General features: G+C 39.5%; 2 protein-coding genes across 6 annotated transcripts in view; one reads left to right on the forward strand and one right to left on the reverse strand.

The window, feature by feature from the left end:
- Positions 1–20400, reverse strand: part of BEND6 (BEN domain containing 6) — a 61571-nt gene extending 41171 nt beyond the window's left edge. For 2 of the 5 annotated variants that reach the window (XM_079147488.1, XM_079147492.1), the window contains exon 1: positions 19678–20400. The gene's annotated coding sequence lies outside the window, so the exon portion shown is untranslated. Of the gene's footprint in view, positions 1–2395; positions 2601–18919; positions 19642–19677 lie in introns of those variants that run through there. The other 3 variants (XM_079147489.1, XM_079147490.1, XM_079147491.1) reach the window with 3 other exon arrangements.
- Positions 20401–20542: 142 nt separating this feature from the next.
- DST (dystonin) overlaps positions 20543–21388 on the forward strand; it is a gene marked incomplete at its 5' end in the record, with an annotated part of 497398 nt that continues 496552 nt past the window's right edge. The window contains 2 exons of the mRNA XM_079147466.1: positions 20543–20738; positions 21310–21371. Coding sequence (XP_079003592.1) covers positions 20558–20738; positions 21310–21371 — 243 coding nt within the window. The remainder of the gene's footprint in view (positions 20739–21309; positions 21372–21388) is intronic.

The raw sequence follows: 21388 nt of genomic DNA on the forward strand, positions 1-21388 counted from the left end.
TATACACTTTGTATATAAGTGTTTTGTCATGTAATTTTGGTTACAATTTCTTAATCAATTAATTTAAGAAACTATCAAGTTTGTAACAAAAGCTAATTTTCAGTCATTTAGTTCCACAAGTGGTCAAGGGAAGTTCTCATTCTCAAAAATTTCAGTCTTTGTCTGGAATCAAACACATGCAATAAGTCTCTGTCACTACTAAGCCACCAAAATGATATGCAGTAGGGAAAGTGAGAGTATTTTTCTATTTATATTCAAATTGGCGGTGGTGGGAAGGGTTGGTGGTGGTGGTGACTGGGGGTTTGAACCTAGGACCTGATACATGCTAAGTTCATGCTCTGTCACTGAGCAACACTCCCAGACCTTCAATTTCTATTTATGAAAATATTCATGGAACTGATAATGGTTGAGTCTACAGGCATGAAGTTCACTATTGACACTAATGGTTCAAAAATACATGATATGTTCAGAAACTGCCAAGGTGATTTTAAATGTTTTTCTTTTTGTGATGCAAGAGATTGAATCTAGGACTTCACATGTGCTAGGTAAGTACTCTACCACTGAACTACATGCTTGTCCCTCAAGAGACTCAGAGACTCAGAATGGCCAAAACAATCTTGGAAAAAGAATAGTCAAATTTATCGAGACAGAAAGTAGATAAGTGGTTCCTTAGGGGTGAGGAATAGTAGGGAGGGGTAATGGGTATAGAGTTTCATTTAGAAGGGAAAAGTGTTGAAAAAATTGGATTGTGGTGATAGTTGAAAACTATGAATATGCAAAAATTTAAAAATTAAAACAGTATGATTGTATACTTTAAATGGGTAAATTACATGGTATGTAAATTATATTTCATTAAAGCTTTCTAGGGGCTGGGATTGTGGTTCAATGGTAGAGTGCTTGCCTAGCATGTGTGAGGCACTGGGTTCAATTCTCAGCACCACATAAAAGTAAGTGAATAAAATAAAAGGTCTGTCAACATCTAAAAAATGTTTTTTAAAAAGTTTTCTAAGAACACAGAAAATACGTTCTAATATTTTCTTCAAAGCATCTGCTGATGCATAACAAAATTAATAACCAGAGGCTTTAAACAGCTTATATTTCCATAAACTTTGTAAATTTGTTTAAGTCTTTTTCTAATTCACATATATTTTTACCACCATCAGTTGTATCACATCTTAGTTATGTTCCACTTCTGGATGTATTGCATTAGTATTTTCTTAATTTCTTTGAAAATATTCTTTCTTGCCCACAGTTGTTTCAAAAAGACTATTTACAGGGGCTAATTTTTTAGTTACTTTAAATTCAGCATTTGTTCTGCAAGTAAAACAAATTGAGTAGTAACATCTGTTGACTTATCTCTAACCAAGAAAATCTCATAGTCAGTTGCCTTGTTTTGTAATTTATTATTGTACTGATCCTATGTACTCAACTCTTTGAGGAACCATTTTTGCTGAAAGACTAATAGTCCTAAGTCAGTTTATTATTTTTTTTTTCCTGGATAAAAGCATGATTTAATTAACTTGCCATCAGTAAATGTCTTTCCTTCCTTTACTAATAAATGAGTTACTAAGAAATTTATTTTGGTTGCAGACTCATTTTCATTTCTTATTGTGTGAAGAAATTTTACTGTGATATAATTTGAGATATTCCTTCAAAATTTTCCAATTTTTTTTGACTGTTGCTTTGTTCTTAGAAACTATGTAATAAGGGCTGGAATTGTGGCTCAGTGGTAGAGCACTTGCCTGGCATGTGCTGTTCTTAATTTGTTAGTGCTGGGTTCAATACTCAGCACTACATATAAATAAATAAAATAAGAGATCCTTTCACAACTAAAAAACTATTTAAAAAAAGAAAAAAAGAAAGAATGCAATAAGTATTTAGTTTGGTAATGTTGACATGTTTTGTTGCACAGTTATAGTGTCATTGTATAATAAACAGAGTACTTTGCCATCTAATTTGATAATGAAATAATCCACACTCCACTCTGCTTTAAAAGCACTAAGACCAGTTTTATCTTTCCCCCACTTCTTGTTTTGACATGATTGGCATGCATGGGTAATGAAAGAATAAAATAAAATGCCACAGTATGAAAATATACATGTCACTCAAAATGTTGTCAAATTATTATAAGTGCACCATTGAGATTTGTGCTACACTGAGAAGCTCTGTAAAGCAATGAGATTGCCCCATATGATCTCTGTCACAATTACTTAACTCTTCCTTCATAGCCTAAAAGCAGCCATTGGCAATACATAAACACATAGTAAGGCTGTGTACCAATTCAAGTCTGTATATGGACACTGAAACTTCACTTTTATACAATTTCCATATATCATGAAATGTTATTCTAATATTGATTTTTCAAAAAATTTAAAACTGTAAAAAGCATTCTTACCTTGCAGGCTGTACAAAAACAGGTGACTGGCAGTTGAGCCATAATTTGCCAAACTCTGATCTAGAAGTCCAGTTATCATTTTTAAAAGGAGTTTAGATAATATCACTTGGCTTCTTTTATTTCATTTTTCATTTCTTTTCCCAGGGAGCAGGCCAGCTGCTTTAACTCCTTCCTCTCCAGTACCTTACTTTACTGTACATTATTACTAACAAATTAAGAACAATGCTTTAGAAACAACCATGTATAGCCTGTAAAACTCTAAAGCAAAATTATTATTTGACAAAGCTGAATTTTACCAGCTATAACTGATAGACACTGTTAAACCATTTAGTGATGATGGCAAATGCCAGAATCCTAGTTCACTTGGGTTGCTGACACTCAGGGTTATGTGGAGATTCCTTTTCTCCACAATTGAAAAGACAAGATTATTTGCCTCTGAGGAGGTTCTCTCTACATATGTCTCACTCCCTCCTTCTGTTGTTATATTTTTTCCAACTAATCACAACACTTTCAGTAAATCCAAGGTAGTGAAGTAGAGTCCTTTGGACTGCAGTTTATTTTTTACTTATTCATAAAATAGATCAATACACCACTTGGAATTCCACTTATACCATAAAACTACATGGTAATTCCCTTTCTTTTGTATAATTTCTCCACTTCTCAACTATACCAGCTTGTCCATTCGGAAATAAAATCTTGCTATGCACTGAATTGTGTCCCCCTTCCCATTCATTTGTTGGAGATTTAACCCTCAATGCGACTCTGCTTGAAAATAGGGCCTGTAGGAGGTAATTAAGTTTAAATGACATTGTAAGCGTAGGGCCCTAGTGCAATAGGATTAGTGGCCTTGTGAGAAGAGAAAGAGAGACAGCGATATCACTCTTTGCCATGAAGGATGCAGTGAGGAAGGTAACTATCTGATGGGCCTTGACCTTGCACTTCCAAGCTTAAAGAACTTTGAGAACTAAACCTCTGTTATTTAAGTTAGGCAGTCTGTGGTATTTGTTATGACAGCCAGAACTTACTAATACATTCCTATTGCAAAATGGCATGTCAGTTTTCTGCTGAGGATTTAAGTGTTTACAGTCCTATAGAAGGTGACAATTGAGAGGTCTATTTTTCTTCTTTTTATTTAGAAAGCAGCAATGTTCATTGTAAAATTGAAAAATCACACATAGTGTATGTAATAAAAGTATAAGAACCTTCTTATAATCCTTCAAAGTACATAGATAGTTAGGTCTTCAATACTCACAATTTGTTACATTTAATTTTTATTTTTGATAAAAATTCCTTTTGGCTTGCAAATCATTAAGACCAAATTAATTATAAAACTTTCAAAATAAAACAAGGCAAAATATTTATGCTATTGGATTTGATGACAATTTCTTGGCTATGACACCAAAGGCACAGGTAACAACAACAACAAAATAGAACAATTAAACTTTGTAAAAAATTTTTTAAATTTTATGCATCAAGTCATTATAAAAGAGTAAAGAGGCAAAATCTGCATAATATGAGGAAATATTTCAAATTATGTATCTGATAAGGGATTAGTAACAAGAATGTATGGAACTCCTAAAATGTAACAAAAACCCAAACAGCTGGATTCAAAAATGGGCAAAGGACTTGAATAGACATTTATGCATAGGAGGTAAACAAATGACCAATTATACATGAAAAAATGCTTATCATCTTTAATCATTGGGAAAATACAAATGAAAATCAGAATGAGATACTACTTTACACCCATTAGGATGACTATTGATAAAAAGTCAAACTCACAAGTGTTGGTGAGATATGGAGAAATGGGAACCATTGTGCACTGTTGGAAACGTAAAATGATATGGCTGCTACGGAAAATTGAAAAGCAGGGTCCTGAAGAGATACTTGTGCAGCCACGTTCACAGCAGCATTATTCACAATAGCTAAAAGGTAGAAGCCTCCCAATGTCCATCAGCAGATGAATGGATGAGCAAAAGGTGGTCTGTGTGTGTGTGTATATATTTATTAATCTGCCTTAGAAAGCAAGAAAATTCTGACACATGCTACAACATCCATGAGCCTTGATGACCTTTCACCAAGTTGAATGAGCCAGTTCCAGAAATACAAATACCATATAATTTCACTTATATGAGGTACCCAGAGCAGTTAAACTCATAAAGAAAGAAAGCAGAATGGTATTGCTAGAGGTTGGAGAAAAGGGGGAATGAGTTATTATTGGATGGGTACAGAGTTTAAATTTTGCAAGTTGAAAAGCATACTGGTCATGGATGGTGGTGATGGTTGCACACAATATGAATCTAACTATGTTTACATATTGTTGAGATGGTTAATTTTGTTACATGCATTTTATCACAACAAAAAAATTGGGTAAGTTAGTTTATAAAAACACAGCTTTTTGGGCTGGGTTTGTGGCTCAGTGGTAGAGCATTTGCCTAGCACGTGTGAGGCACTGTGTTTATTCCCCAGCACCACATAAAAACAAACAACAACAAAAGAAAAACCACAGCTTTTATATTATCCCGAGTTGTATCAAACTTTTATCCTGCTATGATTTGGTTAAAAAGCAATTCTTCAAGTTTCTTCATAAGCACACAGTTCACTCAAGACCAACCATAAATGTATATATCAGACTTCTTTTAGAATTCAGGTCAATATTCTGTTATAACATCCACAAACAGGGGATTCAATATTTATATACCTGCCAATTCGCAAATTCAGGAGAAATATTATGAATATGATTATGTACTAAACATTGCTATTTCCTAGTTAAAAAAATATCATATTGCTCTCCGCTTTCTGTTAAATTTCCTAGGTAGTTGCAGGAGATAAGATTTGTAAAAATTGTCAAAGTGGAGTCACTTCTGTCAAGTCCGAACCAAAATAAAAAATTCCTAAATAAAACAAACCAGGAGATTACAAAGAAGGGAATTCCAGCCATGTATGCCTGATAACAAGAACTATTCACAAAAATCTCTACCAGAACCACAACCTTAAACAAAGTTCCTAGCAACTTTTAGTCTGCTTTTTGTTTCTGTGGCCAAAATACCTGACACAGACAACTTAAAGGAAAAAAAAAAAAGATTTATTATGGTCCTTGATTTCAGAGATTTCAGACTATGATCAGCCTGCTCCATTTCTTTGGGCCTGAGGCTCAGCAGAATAACATGGTGGGAGGATGTGGAAGAGGAAAGTTGCTTCTACATGGTAGCCAGGAAGCAGAGAGAGAGAGGAAGGGTCCAGGACAAAATACAGTCCCCAAGGGTTTGCCTGCAAGGACCTACTCTTTCAACCAGGTTCCACTTCCCAAAGCCTCCACCACTTCCAGGTAGACCATTCTGTTCCTCATCCATTGATGAGGTCAGAGACCTTATGATCCAATCACCTCCCCAAATTTCAGCTCTGAACAATGCTGTGTTAGGACCAAGCCCTCAATACACGAGTCTTTGGGGGACACTTCATATCCCATAGCAAGTTTACACAAAACAATACTTTTGCAAAGACATCTGCTCGATCTTGAACTGATGCAACCCTTGTTTTTGATCCTTGTAGCCAAAGATTATTGTTTCAAAATGTCTTATGTAATTCTCATTTTGCTTTTTCAAGACTTCCCCAGGTCTCAACCTTCTTGCATGTACTCATAGTTTAATATTCCCATGGCAAGCCTATTCGATTCTTAAATTCAATTCATCTTCAGGGAATACCTGATTGCAATTTACATTGACAAATTAAATATAACCACAACCATGATAACACACAAGAGCTGTGTTTGGATTAATAAGATAAGCCAGACTCCCCTTTAAATGTATCCCAAAGTGCCAGGAAAATAGTGCCAATGTAATTCTAAATATCCCATGGCTGGTGTAGTGATCTCTGTGAAATGAATTATTAGTTTCAGCCCAGACTCTTAGAAAAGTAGGACATGGGAAGGGAGATAGCTATACTACTTTTAAAAAGTTATATATGTACGAGAAGATCAGAAATCAGGATTGGAATGGCTCTAATTGATTTGGTCCACTTTGAGCACTCCAACACAGACAGCATTCCACCGAGCAAAACAAATGCATGGGTGAGATTCTCACCAGAATGTTCTTAACTTTTGGAGGGCAATTACTTGATTTTACTAATGTCTATTAATGAACATTTCAACTTACTCTTTCCACTTCCTCTATTTTCAAATTCTCAAGTAATTCTTGCAATATCCTGATTAAAAAAGATGGTCAATAAACTTTAGTATAATTCAACAATGCTGCCAAGCTCTCAAAGCATTACTTAAACTGGTTTGGAGAGTATTCATGAGCCTAAAAAACATTAAGTATATCTGAGAAACTATAGATCTGAATCATTTTAAACTTTTCATAATGGAAAAGGAAAGAAAATATTCCTATCTGGTCAAAGATGGATGTGCTTTTTTTTTTTTTTTTTTTTTTTTTTTTTTTTTTTTTTTTTTTTTTTTTTTTTTTGTGGGGGAACACCAGGGATTGAATACAGGAGTGTTTTACCCCAGTCCTTTTAATTTTGATTTAGAGACAGAATCTCAATAAGTTGCTGAGGGTCTCATTGTGTTGTTGAGGCTGGCCTCCAACTTGAAATCCTCCTGCCTGTCTTTCCATTGCTAGAAATGTGGATGTATTTTATTCAAGCTAATTTAATGATTACATAGTGATATCATGCATCGTCATGCATATAACCATTTTGCTTTCTATACTGCTCTATATGACTTCTTCAGACCTTTCCAATTCCCTGTCCTTCACTTAATGAGAATAAAACCAGCGTACATTTAATTACCTGAATAGTCTCTATCATTCTCTCTCTCTGTTCTAAGAATTCTACCTATTAATCTATTACTATTCTAAGCATTTAATCTGCTCTAACTTGTTTAATCCTCATATAAACCCTCTGAGATACATACAAGTTATATTTACATTTTAAAGATGAGGAAACTGAGGTCCCCAGTGGACCCTTGCAATGACCCCTAGTTGCTAAACTGCTAGCAAACTAAAGAACTTTCATCAAGTCAGATTTCAACAGATTATTAATTCCAATAACTATGTTGTTGCTTTTCATTTGACCTAATCCCTTACAGGGCTCCCCTTGCCTTGGTTTCTGCTCCGTAGTCCTGTTCTTCCAGAGAATGGAGACTTGGCTGGTTCATCATGGACTACAGACGTGCTCAAACACCCATGCTGTGCATCCTTTCTTTGTCCCTCTGGATCCCTTCTTTAGCCATCTCTAACTCTGGAGGTTGACCTGTTTGGGCTCCCTTTCTCTCCTTCCAGGTGAGTTTGGCCAGTGGAGTATCCAGGTGGCAGTTCAGAGGGAGAGAAAACAGTGAGTTAGGAGGGTTTATTCTCCTGGCTCCCTTCTTGTGGGGTCGCTTCAGATTTCGGAGTCCCAGTCCATATGACCCACTCCTTTCAGGTTGCAATAATCACTGCCTTCCCTCTACCTTCTGTCCAGGGCTGATAACAGTTTCATTATGACTAGTCCTGTAGTACAGCTCTATCCCTCATGGGCTTCTCTATATTCAGCCCACACTTCTTTAAAACTTTCTGGAATCATCCTAAATTAGTGGGTCATCTGTTTCTTGCCAGAATCCTGACTGAAAATAACATGGTGGGGCTCCTTCTGCCTCCTGACTGCCTGGGTATCTATTGCCAACCAGTAGATTCCTTCTGCTGCTACTACTCTCACCTGGTATCTTCCTGGGGACATGTGACACTGACAGTGTCCCTTGACCCACACTATTTGTTTATTGGAGTATTACCATTGTATTAGAAAAGGTCAGTATTTCTATTTCATGTTCTTACATGACTGATCCTGCCATCAATCAAGCTCTATCTCCATTGGTGAAGGTTTAGTTCAGAGAAAGGGGGTATTTTTTGCTGTTTTCTTCATGCATAAACACTCAGATCTCTACCAATGGATCAATACCTCCAGTATTGCCAGTACCAGTGATTCCATACATGATGGCCTCTTGATCTGAACCAATGTCTTGCTCCTGACCTGGCAAGAGAACAAAGCACTAAATGACCCACCTTTGTATTATTTAGACAGTGTGACTGACTTAACTTTCATCTTGATGTGTTCAAGAAGAAACCTTCTACAGCAGAGAGGTAATAGCATAGACTGGGAACAGTGGAAGACAATCTTAAGTACACTACAATGTCACCTGTCTTCAGTTGTCAATGAAAAGTCAAGAAGTCATGGGTGAAACCATCTGAAAGGTTTGCATAGAAACTCAGGGGCTCTAAAAAGTTTTCATATGATTCCAGGGCCTCCAAAATATTTTCTAAAAAATGCAATTTTTGATATTTTTATGCTCACTTTCTGTGAGCATTTTCTCCCTGTTTTTCTATTACTACATGTGCCTCCAACATTTACATGCCTTTCCCCTCTATTCATCAAAAACATGGATGCAGGGCTGTGATATAGCTCAGTTGGTACTTGAATTGCATGCACAGGGCCCTGGGTTCAATCCCCAGCACCACAGCAAACAAACAAAGAAACATGGATGCAGAGTTAAGCCTAAAACAAGAGTAAAGTCAATTAAAAGTTCTATTTTAGGATAACTGTAAATCATGCAAAACATCCTCCATTTCACATTTTTTATGTGAATGCAAAACATTTTATTCATCTTGAAAGTTGAGAGCAGGATGAGATCATTATATTTTTTACTTTAAGTCTATTTTACAACTTTAACAACTTTCAGATCAATTTTTAAATTCACAAAATGTAATAATTCTGATCTTAGAATCAATGTCTATGCATAAAAATCAGGATGGATTCAACTTTCAAATATTAATTTATCTAATCAATTATAACCAGAAAGGACAAGCTAATTTTTCTTTGAAATGTCTGTCCCATTATACTCTATATTGATATCATATATTAATGAAATAAAATGATTACCATTTACCAATGTACCCATTAATTTTGTACCTTTTACTTTCAAAAATTTGGGTCTAAACATAATTAATACACTGAGTCACATATTTCAGATAATTTACTTAATAAATCATCTTAAGCGGTTTCCTCTCTTGCTCATTTCCAACCATCTCTTTTTATTTTAATATTTCTTCATACCACCTTGAAGCAACATTAAAATAAAAGGAAGATCAACTATGTTACACATTTTTCTCTAGTTATTTCCCTATCTCCTAGAGAATGCCAGGGACCGCCTTCTGTATTGCAGAAGCAAGCCTGGGTATGGGTGGCCACAGGGTTAGTTAGAACCAAGAAACTAGCTCAATATGAAGACATCAAGTACAGGTGGCTCTCTGTATCTACAGGTTCCACATCTGTGATTCAACTGGCCCCAGATAAAGCATGTTTGGAAAAAAACTGCTTTTGTACCCAACATGAACATATTTTCTCACCAGTATTCTCTCAACAATATAGTCTGACATATTTACATGATAGTTATATTGTACTAGGTGTCATAAGCAATCTAGAGAGAATTTTAAATATCAGGATGATGTTTGTTTATATGCAAATATTGTGCTATTTTTTATAAGGCACTTGAGCACCCATGGGTCTTGGTATCCTCAAGAATCCTGGACCCAATCCCCCTCAGATGCCGAGGGATGTCTTTTGATCAAAGGAAGAAGCCCTAGGAGATAAATGGATTTATTTAAGTCAGTGCAGGCCCAGGAAGCTATATAAAAACAAGGATGACAGATGGGTACAGTCAGTTCAAAATATGCAACCTAACCTCAAGGTCCAGGAATGTTGAAGACAGGAAACTCAGCAGCTGTGGCATTTTGGGACAATGCTGTGAGCTCTGGACTCTATAGTGGGGAAGTTGTTCAAACAGCTCGTGGCAGACGGAACCTTGGGCAAACACACAATCTGCTCTCAGAGAGAGGGGAAGACTACATTTGTTTTTCTATAAAAGGACAGAAAATTTAGTGAGATACTTTTTTTTGGTAGAGTTAAAATTTTGCCATGCAGGTAGTTTGTCCAGTCTGAATTTCTTCCAAGTATATTAGAAAGTGAAGGAGGGTCACAAATGGTTTTAAACACGTGCTTTAGAACCAAGCTGTATGGATCCGTAGCCCTGGTTCCAAAACTTACTACCCATGTAACCTATTCATGCCTCTTTTTTCCTATCTGTGAACTGGGCATAGATAACAGTATAAGTTGATATCTTAGGTATATTAATGGCATATTAATTTATTAAGAGCAATATTTTTATTATTAACTGAAGTAAACAGGAGAAGCTTCCCCTCATACATGATTAGATGAATCACACAGGAATACAAAGGGTGTTTACAACAGTGGTGATGAGGAGGGCTTCAAGAAGCACAGCTAATTAACCTCAATGCCGATGATGATGTGTAAGACAAATCTCCATCTTACATAAAAATGTAAAGAAAAATTATTGGAGCTATCCTTTTTGTGAAGAACAGCCATGGGATCTCCAATAAAGGCCTTTTTCCAAAGTGAGAGTCTGGCCAAACACAACTCCCAGCTTTGCTAGCTCTCTGGGGATGCTAGGTGGAATTTACTCATTTGACAGTGATGGGGACATGGCAACAAAATTGTAAGAATGAAAACTATAAGTTTTTAATAAAAAGAGTCTTGTTGTTGGGCTGGGGTTGTGGCTCAGTGGTAGAGCACTTGCCTAGCACACTGGGTTCAATCCTCAGTACCACATAAATATAAATAAATAAAGGGATTGTGTCCATCTACAAATAAAAAAAATTCAGAGTCTTGTTGGGTTGAAGGATTAGGAGAGGTGGTCTAGGCAAATTCCTCACAGGTTAAAGGAAAGGATCTCAGATCTCATGACTGTTAAACACCTGATGCTCTACTTGAATGGCAGTTGGTCCTCATTAATCTGGGTGAAGGTTGACTAAGGATAGAGAGGAAGAATTCCTGACTAAGAGGAATTCCTTCAGAAGAGGGACTGTGGCAGTTGGTAATTTCGATCTTGTTTGTTTAACTAATTTGTAAGCTGAAATACTAAGCTGAATAACAGCGGGCCTCAGAATTTTCAAGAGCCAGGGCTTCTCATGAGCTAAGATGAAATCTTTATTAGAAATTTTCAGTTGATGATACTATATTTTAGAGATATACTTAAATGAGAAGTTTAAAGAAATTAAAAGCTAAAAATTATATGTACACCCAGTTCTGCAAGTATATATTATATACATGCTGTTTGTTTGGTTATATACAGAATTCCTAACAAGGATTTAAAAATGGACAAGCAATATGGGATTGAAGTATTTATCCGGTTTGATTAAAATTTGTACGTCACCAAATTTTTAAAGACTAAAATGCTAAGTGGTATATTACCTGTTTATATGGTGTCCATTTGTTGTTCTCAAATGACAGCATAGTCATGCATGACTATGATATAGAGAAAATAGATTTTACCAACCATAGTTTCATTACATTTTTGTCAAAATTAAGTTTATTCTTAATGCTCAGGCATGAGAATCACGAAGTATTTTAAAGAAAGGGTTTCTGAAGTGCTAGAGACTCTTACGCCATTTTCTAGCTTTATGATCTTGGGGATTTCTTACATCTTAAAGCCTCAGGGTTCTCATCTATAAAATAGGATATGAGTTGTACCTACTCATGGCTGCTTGAGGATTGAATGAGTAAATGCATATAATACACTTAGCAGAGCCTCAGTAGAGGTAGATACTGAATAACTGTCTGCTCTGGCTACAAATAACTAGGTTGTCCTCACTAAAGTGGCCATTCAGTAATGAAGAAGATCAATGCATGCTGACTCATGCTTTTTCAGTGATGGGGGGCAGGTGAACAATGACACCAAGCAACCCCCAGGGCGCTGCTAGTGCCTTTTAATTCAGGCACTAACTTTTAACATGTCACCAGATTATAGGTCACCTGGGAGTCTGCATTTACTACAGTCCTGCAATGCCTTCTCAAGGTGAATTCCTGTCACATTACAAATGGTCATGGAATTAAATTGTGCAAAAACTGTCCACTGGGCCCAGAGGGGCCTGAGGCAGTTGGGGAATGGTGTTGATTCAAAGTCTGTTTGTGTGTGGAATGCATGAATGGTGTCTCAATCCTTCATAGCCTAGTGGGTCAGAAGGGAACTGGGAGGAAACAGAACTAACCAGATTGAGAGATCAGGATTCCTCAGGAAACTAGACCTGCTGGCTGGCATGAAACAGTTGCATAATGGCAGCATAGCTTCATGCTATGACAGAATGTGGTCACAATGATGGAACAGAGACCTAGTCTCCTGGGAAAATGATGTTGGGGAGGAGCAGAGGTCCACAAGGATACCAAGGGCACTGTCTTTGTCTGTTCTCTGCTGCTATAGCAGAAAACTACTAAGTGGGTAGTTTATGATGATTGGAATTTATTGGCTCACTGTCTGGAGGTGGGAAGTCCAGTATCAAGGTGTCAGCATCTGGGTGAGGGGCTTCTTGTTGTGTCATTCCACAAGCAGCAGGGAAAAAGGAGGGGAAGAGATTGAACTTGCCCTTTTATAACAAGTCTATTGTCTATTCCCAAGATGGAGGCATTAATCTGTGAGTGCTCTGCCTTCATGACTCAATCACACTCAAAGATACCACCTCCTAATACTGTTGCAACAGCAATTTGATTTCAACACGGGTTTTTGAGGGCCACCACTCAAACCACAGCATTCTTCCCTGATGGAAAGCTAGAAATAACATCTGGGTAAAGCTGAGCACTTGGTATGAATGGGTGACATTCCCACCATGGATTATAGAATTACCCTTGTACGATTGAGGGACCCAGATGCTAAGTCTGAAGACTCCACAGCAAATTGTTTTTTGTTTTTTTTTTTTTTGCGGTGCTGGGGATTGAACTCAGGGCCTTGTGCTTGTGAGGCGAGTACTCTACCAACTGAGCTATCTCCCCAGCCCAGCAAATTGTTTGTATGTCAAAAAGTCTCACAAACTGTGGTTCAGGCAGGATTTAAGAAGAGTCATGGCTACATTCGCCAGACTATCCAGGAGTAGTTTCTAGGAGCTTGATACTAAGTCCTTCTGTCCCTCTTGTAGGCCTTAAGATTATGGCAATATTTGCGTTCTGAACCCAGGACAATTTTAGGGCAGCCCTGTTGGTTCAGAAAAGGTTTACCCATTAAAACACCCAGAAAAAAATTGGGATAATTAATTGATCTGAAGGCAGCTTGGGAATCAAGTTAGCCCTATTTCCTTTGACAAAAGTCTGTGGAAGTAGTCCTAGATGGTTCATCCAGTCTTTTCTCCTGTTAGGATTAGAACTGACATCCCAGCGGGGGTTACTTTAGGGAACTCATGTGTTCCCCTTCCAGTATGTTTAAAGTTGTAGGAGGACAAGGAAACTTACAGCATCTCATCACTCACTCTTCACCTGCACTTTGGAGACTTCCCTGAGATTTTAAAGGTGAAAGTAGAAAGTCTCCTTTGCTCATCCTCAACTGATATGCCTGAGATGCTTCTCCCAATCTCAAGAGTATTCAGGTGATGATGATGTTGATGGAGGAAGAGAATGAGTTGATACTGTATTCAGAAGGTTTAGTACCTGTATGAATTTTATGGTTCTGATGATTCTTATTTCAGGGTGAATCATTAAGAACCTAAAAAAAGCTATGGATCATGTCCCTCAAAAGAGACATACATTTTACATACAATTTCAGGTCCCTAGAAACTCATTGATGAATTACAGGTTAACAACATCTACAGAAGGGAGAGGACCGCCAAGAACAGGCTTCTGGCTTTCTTTGAGATATCATCTCTACTATTTCACTGTAGTGTGGTAGTTGTTTATTACCCTGTCTTACTCTACAAAGTAAGTAAGGGAGCTATAAAGACATTTTAACATGAACTTTTCTTTCTGTTCTAGATTCATGGAATGTCATCACACTGGGATAATTTCAATAACCTCTGAAACTATGTGTTATTGAAACATTTTTTACCAATCATCAGTTACTCATCGTAATTTTCTGTTCTCCTTGGTACACTTGGTACTTCTGCTCTCTTGGTGACATTTTTTTTTCAGGCTATGAGCACATTGATGCATTAGCATACAAATCTGTTAGAATAAAATATTTAATACGAAAGTCCTAAATGACAAAGAATTATTGTAAGAAATAGGAGAAATCTAATTATTTAACGTTGCTGTAGTTTTTCAAGACAATCTGAAATTTATTTCATAAATATTTATCAAGATTTTATTCATCTCATAACATATTTACTATGCAACTGTAAACTCTCTACCTTAATTTTTTCTCTCTTTTACTTATGAATGTATAAAGGCTTGTAACTTATATGGCAGCTCTCATCTTGAATCTAGAGGAGTACACTTCCAGCTTTCAAATTTGCTTTGTAAATTGCACATTCTGAGAAATGGTAGAAAGTATTTTACACTATCTGAATAATAATGAACAATACTTCTCAGTGATTTATAACTCTAAGAGCTTTATAATTTGATTTATGAACAGCTCTCAAATTTTCCACTGGCAGTTCATACAACTGTGAGTAAATTTTCTGGCCAAATGACTCAGTATTTTGCTGCATGACTAATCTTACGCTCCATGTGGAAACTATATAAATGATTTTATTTGCTTGTGGATAATAAATAATTACTTCCCCAAACTGTCTGCAAAGCATTATAGAGTAGATGAGTTCAATTATATTGATGTTTTTAGGCCCCAAACTCAGCAGACTTTTAAAAAAATTTAATAAATCTCACATAAAAACTTTTGTTCACAGCATTATCAGGGATTCTGCAGCCTGGCAACCCATTGGTAACAAATTTAATTAGGCTCTAACATTCCTAAAATATTAAAAGAACAATCTGAAATGATTCCATTTGAAATATTTTCTCCTATAAGGAAGGCTTTAAATTATTTAAAAAATTTTTTTAAAAATTGGTTGTAGATGGACACAATACCTTTATTTTATTTATTTATTTTTATGTGGTGCTGAGGATCGAACCCTGTGCCTCACATATGTGAGGCAAGCGCTCTACCACTGAGCCACAACCCCAGTCCCTTCAAATGTTTTTATTATGGTAAAATGAACATAAAGTTCTTTCTCAGGGTATATTTGCTGAAAATGACATTTGATGTTACTGAAAATGACAATTATCTTTTCTTCCCAAATACACACACACAAAAAAGGACAATAACAATCCATCCATATGAGGGTTTTCCTGATTCTGGTGTCTGGAAATTGCCAGATTTTCAAGATTACCTTAGATAAATTAGGTTCTTCAGATGATATAACTACTTTACATTCCAGTTCAAGCACATGTAACACACTTGACCTGGGCACAAGTAGGCTACCAGTCCAAGACCACTATGATTCGTGTGCAACAATTTATTGTAAAGTATTCTTACCTAACTTTTTTGTTCTCAAGGAGGCAATATTCAATGAGATGTTCTTGTGTAATTAACAATTTTACTCACTTCCATTTAGGTTTGTAATAAACACAGAAAGCGTGGGTTACATTCCAAGGTATTCCTTATCTTTCCCTAAAATGAATTCTTCAAGTCTGAGTATTAATAGTCAGACCAATAGGGGTGGAAGGGAAGGTTATGGTTAGGGAGCTATCACTAGTTTTAACTGCAGCATCAAAAGCAGCTTGAGAGCAGAATTATTTGGGGTAGGGGGCCTCAAAATGTGTTGAGACATGTTGCTAAATCACAAGACTCAGGAGAAGGCAGTCTCCTCCCCTTTCTTCAATTCTTCCTCTCCCACTGCTGTTCTATCTCCCAAGTTCCCTAGAACCTTATCTCTACCCTTCCTTATCCAGACAAAAGGGTCTATATTGGCCTTTATTCAGGCTTTCATTGCTTTCCTACTCGTCCCTTTTTAGAGTTCAATTTCTCCAAAGATTGAGACAACCATTTTTCTTTTTCCCTCTCATTCCCTTTTTAACTCACTAACTTCTGATTCAATCATAATGAATTAGTTCTCTGGAAGGTTTCCAGAGGTCTCTTGGTAAACAGTCCTTGGTGCTCATCCTCCTGAACCTCCCATTTGTGCCTCCATTCTAGCAAGCCACTGAGTTGGAACACTCTCCACATTGCGTCCAGTCCTGACTTCTGCTCTCCTCCAATCCATGAATAGAAGCAGTCTCCAAAATTCTGATTCTGATTTTTTCCTATAGTTTCTCTTCCTTAGTCATATTCTCCATTTCTATGACTACAACATCTAGGTAAATGACTCCCACATCTGCTTCTAGTTCTGACCTCTCCACCCACATTTCCAGGGCTTGCTGGATGTTTTCATACTGATATCCTTCCGACATCTCCATCTCAGTAGGTCTAAAACCCAGTTTGTCATCTTTTCCTTCAAAACTCTTCCTCCACCCTACTTCAAAATTTGAGTCATCTTCAACTCCTTTTCCCTCAATTGTACACATCTCAGGGTGGAAACTTTTCTTCTTTCTGGCCCATAAATTGGGAACTTGTGCCACAACATCCTACCTCTAGGGAAGTACTATGGAGTATGCTTTTTGCCTTTATCAAAGTCCTTTTTTCTTGACTTTGGGAGGTAGAAATAATTAGTAATGGGGGAAACTGGAGAGGGCCTTCTAGCCCTAGAGTAGATGTATAAAGTTCCCTTCTCACAAATGAGTCTGTCTCTTGCTCACTCATGGTGTGTGCCTTGTGGATTGGAAAGTGTCAGGCTCTTAGTGTCTGGTTTCTGTGCAGGGATTTGAACAGGCCAGTTCTTTCCTGCCCTAGTATTGGGAAGGCTGTCTTTTTTCAGCGGTGACTAGGTGAGCACACTGAGTTAGGGGAAGAGGGAAAAGATGCCTCATTTTGGCCTTGAGTCTAAGTTATGTTCTTTAATTTGGCTTATCCCTGAATAGAGTTAACATTTTAATTTTCTTTTGGATGCTTGTAGTTTTTTTTTTTTTTTTCCCAATTTGGTTAAGAATCCAAGAGAGGAAGGGCTGTGGAGTAGATTACCTTATGTATATCTGATACCATACTCCCCTAACCATTTTCTCTAACTCTTTTGTCTTTCTCCTGGGCGACAATGTTAACTCACTATCATAAAAATGTCAACAAATTATACACACTTTTTCATTATGATTTTTCATTTCTTGGTATGAGAGATTTTGGCCATGGGTTTTTTTCTTCTACCCTATCCTCAAACTTTGTATATTTTTTGTGATTTTAATATAATGCCAATTATTCTTTTTTTAAATGAAACATAGCAGAAAGAAAAGGTATGAATTCCACCAAATTAACTTTCAAAAAGGAATGATTAGCTGATTTAATATTTATTGAATTTCATAATGCATTAGGCACCACACAAATACAAAGCAATTAATAACATGCCATTATTTGGAAAAAGAAATGATAAATTAGCAATACATCAGACATTAACAATGAAACCAAGCACTAAACTCTTCTGAGTATTTGGTTTGTTTGTTGTTAATATCCTTAAGATAACTGATGCAAAGAACAGAAATGAATGTACCTAAAAAGAAGTATCTATAATCCTATTGCATGGTAGTTAAGCATTTGCCTGCCAAGAGAGATAAATGATGTTCTTGTGTGTACTTGAAACTTATAAATGGCTGCACCAACACTGTGGATGATAACAGTTGTGCTAAAGTAATAGCTCAGAGAACCATAATTGCTATTTAGTTGCTTTCTGTTGTTAAAAAGGCAGTGTTTGGGACAAATTTGTTGCTATGCAGTGTTGGTAGTCTTAGGCCTGTTTTTGTTCAAGGATATTTAAGTCATTTCAGCTCACAGATTTTAGTCAATGAGAAACATAAAGACAACCTTCCTAAATTCTTTTAGTTATTTCCACCCAATGTTTGCAAAAGGTTAATTCAGTTTTGTTGTTTTAAATTATTCCACCATGCCATTGTTGCTAATGTGGTGGAGAATTCTTGCTTTCCTGATGTGCCACACATTGCAGGCTCAGGATTCTTTTCAATAACCCCTGCATAATGGACAGGAATAGTTTCTCACTGCAGTGGGCTGCGGTATCTGGAAACCTTTAGCTATGTGCACATGATGCAGAGCTACCTGTCAGCCCCTCTGAGTGCCAGAAACCTATGAAGCCTATCCTAGCATGCACTGCAGCCTTCACTCTGACATTCAAGATTCCCACCTTATACATGGTTTGCAAGCAAGCTCCCTTCTGTCTTCAGCCCCAAATAACTGAACAACTAAATGAGAAGCACCAAGCCAATAATTTGTTTGTTTTAGGAAACCAGCTGCAAATAAGAAAACATACCCATTGTTTTTCAAGTTTATGAAGCTAGCACCGAAGAGATTGCATTATGAAATACCTTTCTGAGTTTCTTTTAATGCTTATATATACTGGCCTTAAGAACATCAATGGTTAAGTTTATATGCAGAGTTGTAGAGTTGGTTTTGTATAGTTAGAAAACAACACTGATTTTGAGATTCCTACAAGCAAATAAAACAAGTATTCCTATCAGTTCTTTAATAGTTTCATAATTTTACAAATTATTTTTTTGACACAATTTCTCTACTCTCTTAAATATTCCCAAACGAGTCCAATCTAGCTGGATGCAGTACTGTGTTACCCTGTCACTATGACTGCAGTTTCCTTATGCGAGTAAATGAAAACAAACCTCCCAGCCCCACATCGGGAAAGCCAGCATTGCCTTGGGGGCAGCAGAACGCCATACCGCACTGGCCCGCCAAGCCGCAAGATGCTGCAGACTGACCGCTGCAGCAGCGGCTTCCTCGCCAGGTGGCGGAGGCTGTCTGCAGAAAGGCACACTGCAGCCCTCCTGCCACATCTTCTGGATTGGCATTGCACCAGTGACCACTGTTAAATGCCCCAGTCACAAACTACAATATACTTTTTGCTGATTATGAAGAAATGTGTGTGTGTGTGTGTGGTGGGGGGGGATAGCGGTAAAGGGGAGACAAGGGAGTGTGTGCAAGAGTGCGACAGATCACTATGGCTTCACACTGCCTAAAAATTTCTCCTCGAAATATTTACAAGCCAAGCCCCAACTTCCTTCATTTGTTAGGTCCCTAAATCTTAAAACGCCTCTCCCTTCAAATGCATCAAATGAGTCAGGGTTTTAGAGTAAACGCAAGGATACAGGAGGATCTGAAGTGCCTATTTCTTGCCGGCAAAATAGCACCAAGTTTGGGGGTGGGACAGCTCAAGTATGTAGACCCGAGCGTTCTCCTCCGGAGCACTCCTAGTTTAGAGGGGCTTGGGAGAGGGATGGGCCTCTCATTCCTAGAGGTCCCAATTCCCAGGGAAGGCCCTTCCCGGTGCTCGCGCTTCAGCGTGCGCGGAACCCCCCCACAAGCAATAGCTCACCCGGCTGCATCCTCCAAAGCCCCTACCTCGGGGCGGGGCGCCGGAGGGTGGGAAGTGGGGGGTAGCACCGCTTGGAGGCTCTCGCCAGCGCCTTACGATTTTCCCCCTGGCTCCTTGGCGCCCCCTGACGCCGGGCTCCCCAGAAATTCCGCCAAGGGAGGCTGGGCAGGTGGAAGCCCCGGGTCCCCGGGAGCCGAGAGCACCTGGTCGGTTGCCACGAGGACAGCACGGACTGGCGGGTACCCGGGGTGGAGTGGGCGCTGGGCTTTCAGGCTGGGGCGCAGCCCACGGCCGCCGCCGAAGCCGCCGCAGCCATGTCCGCGCGCCCGCGCTGCCGCAGCCCGGCCGTGATGTCATCAGTCGAGCCCCCGCCGCGGCGCCCCATTCCCGCCCCCAGCGGGCAGCCGCGGCTGCAGCCGGGTGCCGCGTCCCCGCCCCGACCCACGTGCGCCCAGCTTAGGGGATGCTGAGGCCGGCGGCAGCCACCAGACGATGCGCGGGGCCCGGGCATCCGCGGTGGCAGCGCTGCTCCTCCCAGCTCCCCGCGTCCCCGGCGGGGCTGCGCCCGGGGGCTGCGCACCGACTGGGACGGGGGCGGGGGCGCCTGGGGAGGGAGGGGAGAAGCTCCACGCCGCCAAGTCGCTGCCTCGTCGCTGTCTGCTGAGTCATGGCAAGCACTCCCCGCAGCTCTGGATCACTCGCATAGCGCGGCTGGCGCGGGGTGCGCAGCCATTGGGCTGGGCGCGGGGCCGCGAGCGCCGGGCATGACGCGCTGAGCCGCGCTCGCCCGTGCCCGCCGCCCCGGCGTGCGCCCCGCGCGGGTGCCTGTGCCGCCGCCCTCCAGCCCCGCCGCCGAGTCGCCCCCCGCCTCGCCCGCATCATGATCGCCGCGGCTTTCCTCGTCTTGTTGAGACCCTACAGCATCCAATGTGCCCTCTTCCTCTTGTTGCTTCTGCTGGGCACCATCGCCACCATCGTTTTCTTCTGCTGCTGGCACCGCAAGCTCCAAAAAGGGAGGCATCCGATGAAATCGGTCTTTTCGGGTCGTTCAAGAAGCCGAGGTAAGACACGCCGCGACGGGTTTCTTTGGGCTAGAAGGAAGATTTAAGCCGATTTGACGAATGAAGCGCGACTTCCTCTCTCCTTCGCAGCCCCTACCCCCATCGTTACCCACTCCCCAAGCTGACATTTATTTATCTAATGCCCCTTGCCCTTTCTGCCCTCACCTCCACCCTCCACTCCCCCAGGTTTTGATAACCACTGAGATGCAGAGAGCAGGGAAGGGAGGAACGGACTCAAAGTCTGAGTTTGCTAAAGCCCTGAGGATATTTCCAGCGAGGTCCGGGGCAGTCTGGCCCTACCGATCCTTTGCCTGAGCTTAGGGGGTAGAAAAGTAAGGCAGGGAGATTTCGGGGCTCCCCGACTGCCCCAGAACTTTCCCGGAAACTTCTTGTGGAGAAATCCCTTAGAGACAGATGGCCCAATGCCCCCCTTCCCTACACCAATGTGCCCACCATTTGGGGTGTCTGTAATATGCTTTCCTGAATCTGTTCTCCCAGGTAAGTCATTAGTAACTCGGCAGGTGAAGAATAAGGAGTTAAATGAAGTCTCATTTTTCTCTTTTCTTCCCAGATGCGGTTCTGAGATCTCACCACTTTCGTTCTGAGGTAATTTATTTAGCGCGCACGCTCAAGGTCAGAAGAAGTTCTCT

Source organism: Sciurus vulgaris (assembly GCF_902686455.1).
Source record: "Sciurus vulgaris genome assembly, chromosome: 7".
Lineage (NCBI taxonomy): Eukaryota > Metazoa > Chordata > Mammalia > Rodentia > Sciuridae > Sciurus > Sciurus vulgaris.